Source organism: Cynocephalus volans, chromosome 1, assembly GCF_027409185.1.
Source record: "Cynocephalus volans isolate mCynVol1 chromosome 1, mCynVol1.pri, whole genome shotgun sequence".
In the NCBI taxonomy this organism is placed as follows: Eukaryota; Metazoa; Chordata; class Mammalia; order Dermoptera; family Cynocephalidae; genus Cynocephalus; species Cynocephalus volans.
In genome coordinates, this window is record NC_084460.1 from 50,466,069 (window position 1) to 50,470,658 (window position 4,590).

General features: G+C 44.2%; 1 protein-coding gene across 1 annotated transcript; it reads left to right on the plus strand.

Annotated features, from left to right (window-relative positions):
* Positions 1-1,937: 1,937 nt before the first annotated feature.
* Positions 1,938-3,540, plus strand: FAM209A (family with sequence similarity 209 member A). Its single transcript, XM_063087890.1, has 2 exons — positions 1,938-2,186; positions 3,280-3,540. The coding sequence occupies exons 1-2, from the start codon at positions 1,938-1,940 to the stop codon at positions 3,538-3,540; spliced, it is 510 nt and encodes a 169-aa protein (XP_062943960.1).
* Positions 3,541-4,590: the final 1,050 nt, after the last annotated feature.

Consider the following 4,590-nt stretch of genomic DNA (forward strand, 5'->3'; position numbering starts at 1 on the left):
TTTTGAGGGCAGCCCTGAGCTGCCCGTCACGTTGAGCGCAGCCCAGCAGTTTCTTTTTCTTTAATAAATCTTGATTGGTACCCGGCATCTCGGCTTACTTTCTTTCAGAGCTTACCTGCTTGTCTACTGGTTCTGTTCTTTCAAAAAGTGCTCTGGACTTTTGAACACAATGTAGAAAAACAAAAGTGATTCCTATCACTAAATCCACACGAACATTTCCATGTAACAAAAATCACGTGCGACAAAACTCACTGAGTATTTCAGTTGGTTGGGGTCATTTATGTAAATCAAGTCTGTTTGCCCCGTACTATATCATCAAACCATAACCACCAGATTTTAGAGCACTGTTTGTGACAATTGACTTAAAATATAGGCAACATGCAAATGTGGGGGCACCCCAAAATACACGGCAGTCATCACTCACAGCAGCTGGAAGGGCTCTCCCACAAGAGCCTCATGACGCTGATCAGGAGAGACTGGGGACAGGGAACAGCCTGATGCCAGTGACAAGCCTCCAGACTGAGGTTGCAGGTACCCTCCAGCCCACAGCCAGGACATCAGGGCCAGCTGCTTCTCGCATGGACACTGAAGTAGCAGCCATCAGGATGGCTGGGTTCACAACAGTTTCTGATTCTGTTTTCTAATCAACCTGCAGACTTGCATCTCTCCAAGCCCTGCCCGGACGGTCTCTGGTAGGAAGCCCGCCTTCCCCTGCCCTCTCCTGAGCTGAGCAGGAATCTGTGCAGCACAGCTCAACACTCATTTTCCCCTTTCACAGTTTTATAGAATATGCTCACAGAACTTCTGTATCACTGCCCAGAGCCCAGCACAGTTTGAGGCACAGTGAAGGTGCTCAGTAGAAAGTTTTAGTCCTCAGGAGTCTGAATCAAACCCTTCATGAGGAAGACTGCTGTATGGGTGACCAAGGGAACAGGCACACACTGGTGCTCCATGCACCAGCATTTCATGTTTCCTGTCATTTAACACAACTGATGGTTTCAAACATATTAGTGAGTCCTGGATTTGTTCCTGAAGTCAGGCTCAGCTGTCAACTAGGCTGTGTCCTTCTTACTCGGGGTCTTCACACAGGCCTAGGTGTCAACCCCGTCCCCATGTTACCCAGTCGACTCTTTTTTTTTTTCTTCTTCCCTAAAAATCAAGTCCTGACCATCTCTTAAGTTCTACCCAAATACCTTTTTCTGGAAAGTCTTCCTACATATCCTAATTTAGAGCAGTCTACTTGTTCTATTATCTTAAAGCTCCCTGTTCTTATCACAATTTTAATTAAATAATCTATGTTCTTAACCCAGGGATTGCACACTCTGGTAAAGTTAACGATGGGATGAGTGACAGGGAGTGATGGGAACTGTGGAGAGAATGTGGCCGCCTAGAGGGGCGTCTCCTGCCTGGCTCCAGCAGAGTGTGGGCCCAATGTTACCAGAGCTTCCATAGTTTCAAAGGAAGCCAGAAATCTGGAGTTTTTAAGTGAAGTTCGCCCCAACATTTAAATGCTGGCAAATAATTTTTTTTAGAAACGAGGCAGGCCAAACAAAACGCGTCGGTGGCTCATAGTCTGTAGCCTGTGGTGGTGTAGCCCTCCCAGTCTATAGGGGCACAGTGTTTCTCTCCTCTGTCCCACAGGATGTCTGGATCAAACAAGTGAAAATGGGCAAGAAGATGGCATCCTATCATTCCTGTCCTCTCCCTTTTTTGTTGCCTGCTGGAAATTTCTCCATCTGTCTTTGAATCCTACTCCCAGGCCACCACTGTGAGCCTCATTGTCCTCACCCCAGAGTCATCACAATAGCCAGCTCTGCCTGGGGCTCAGGGCCTCTGTGACATCACCAATGGCCCAGCCCACACTAGGTCCCCAGACTCCCAGTTGCAAAGGCAAGCAAGCCCACCATGAGCAGCTTCCTGCCCCACCTCTGCTCACCATGCGGATGCTGAGATGGTTCCTGTTCTTGCCCCTGTGCCTCTCCTGTGGCTATGCCTTTATGTTGCCTTCTCTGACAGACAATGCCAGAGAGCCCCAGGGCAAGGTGCCTTGCGGAGGGCACTTTCGGATCAGGCAGAATCTACCAGAGCATGCCCAAGGCTGGCTTGGGAGCAAATGGCTCTGGCTTTTTTTTGTTGCTGTGCTGTATGTGATAATAAAGTTTCGAAGTGATAGTGAGAAGAAAAAGGTAAGGACGGCTTCATTTTTTTACATCATATTGACTGAATGTGGCTCAGAAACCTCAGACTAGGAGAAACAGATGTTCTAGCCAGTACAGGAAGGACTGTTTTTTTTTTTTTTTTTTTTTGTCCTTTTCATGACCGGCACTCAGCCAGTGAGTGCACCGGCCAGTTCTATATAGGATCCGAACCCGCGGCGGGAGCGTCGCAGCGCTCCCAGCGCCGCACTCTACCAAGTGCGCCACGGGCTCGGCCCAGGAAGGACTGCTAAGAATAACAAATTTGAATGGAAAGAACCTACCTCACAGTCCTGGGCAAAGCTGGCAAATTCACTTCCTGGTGTATTGTTAGTGGAGATGGTAGTCCCCAGACCCACAGAGGTTGAGTCAGACAGTTGAAGATGAACTTTTGTTTACTGGCTCACAATTTTTTTTGTTAAATGAATTTTTTTGAAATTGAGGATAGATTCAAGAACTTATGGTATATTGCAGGCCGAAATTATTTACAGAGCCACATTCACTGTCTCTGATTTTTAAAATTTCCTTTGTCTGACTTATTACAAGTTTCTGAACTAAATGGAAATGGTATAATTATCCCAAGTAAAGGAAATATGAGACCTGTACTAAAGGAATAAAGTTGTAAAATAGTAACAGCTGGTCCCCAGGTGATTAAACAACTCTTTCAACTAGAAGTGGAAAGGAGAAATATGGCTACATATTCTCTCCTAGGCAGACCCAATGCTTCCTGATAACTGTATCCAAACTGACTAGAGCAGGTATTGGCAAACTTTTCTTGTAAAGGGCCAGAGAATAACTATTTTCAGCTTTTTGGGCCATATGGTAGAGACCATTGCAACTACTTGACTCTGCCATTGTAGTGTGAAAGCGGCTACAGACAATGCAAATAAAACAACATGGCTGCATTCCAATAAAACTTTATTAGCAAAAACAGGTTGTGGGCCAGATTGGCCGTAGTTTGGCAATGCCTGGAATAGAGCAATGCTAGAACCATCTTCTCTTAGGTGAGCCCAACTCTCGGAACTGGGTCAAAACCAGCAAAGTCAACAGTATTATTCACCCCGAGTATCTTTCTTGACAGGAGCAGAATCCTACTAGCCTTCGTGGCTGTTCATTTCGCTCTCCACTAAAGAAAAATCAAAATGCCTCCCCCAACAAAGACTATGCATTCAATTCCTTAACCCAACTTGAGATGGACCTTGTGAAATTCATGTCCAAGGTGCGGAATCTTAAAGATGCCATGGCAACTCGCGGTAACCTCAGACTTCAAAGCTCAGAGCTGCCTGCAGAGCCACACAATAATGTTACAATATATGAAATATGGGGAGAAGAAGACACTGACTGAATGGATTTGTGTGTCAAAGTAAGAGAGAAAAAACTTGAGTGTTGACAAACAGTATGCAAACTAATAAAACTATTATGAAGAAAAATAATTCCCGTGTTTGAGACCTTACTTTTTTCCTTTTCTCGCTCTCTCTTTTTTTTTTGGTGGCTGGCTGGTATGGTGATCTGAACCCTCCACCTTGGTGTTACAACACTGCACTCTAACCAGCCGAACTAATCTTTTTTTTTTTTCAACTAGGGAAAAAAATGAATGTGAGACCGGTAGCCACCGCAGCTATTGTTTTGCTTTTGCTTTTCTCACTTCGATGAGAGTTGTGAGTGGTCAGAAGTACACCAAAAGCCACATAGGAGCGCCCGATGACAGTCCTGACCATGGTGCAGTGGCCCCTGTATGATAAGGGTAAGGAAATTTGGGATAAAATGCTGATATCATTGTCATAAAAATGCTTATTTTCATCTTTGTGGTATCTATCTGTGCAAAATATGAAACTGATTTTTATCTTTTTTATCTGTTACATTACAAAGAGCAACTAATGATAGGTTTAAAGTGGTAAAATGATTCAATTAGGAGGGGTATATTCTAGAATCATTTGATTCTCTTACTACCAGAAAAGTCCTTTTATTTATTCCATCTCATGGATTTCATGTATTGACTTTTTCTTCTACCAAATTGGCAGTTGCATAGGTCTATAATTGAATTTCTAAAAATGGAGAAAACAGTTCATACTTTCAATGTCATTGGAGTTTTGGATACAAACGAGCTAACAGAAGTTCCCAAATTAGTTGATATGTTCTTTATCATACTTATTAGTATGGCAAATGGAAACACCACACTTACTCCAGGCTGTTAAACTAGCTTCCGGCTCCGGAGCCCATCTTCTGCCTGCTTGTGCAGGCCTGGAGAGAGAAGTTTGCTGTGGGAGACAACGGAAAGTCCCTTATTTTTAAAAAAATTTTTATGACTGGCCAGTACAGGGATCTGAATCCTCAACCTTGGTGTTATAACATCGCGATCTAACCAACTGAGCCAACCAGCAAGCCCCCACCTTCT

What these genes read in the sequence shown, in the direction of transcription:
- FAM209A (XM_063087890.1), top strand. Translation starts at nt 1,938, where the DNA reads ATGCGGATGCTGAGATGGTTCCTGTTCTTGCCCCTGTGCCTCTCCTGT. An exon ending in GTGATAGTGAGAAGAAAAAG is followed by an intron (nt 2,187 to 3,279) that starts GTAAGGACGGCT and finishes TCTTGACAGGAG; the next exon opens with CAGAATCCTACTAGCCTTCG.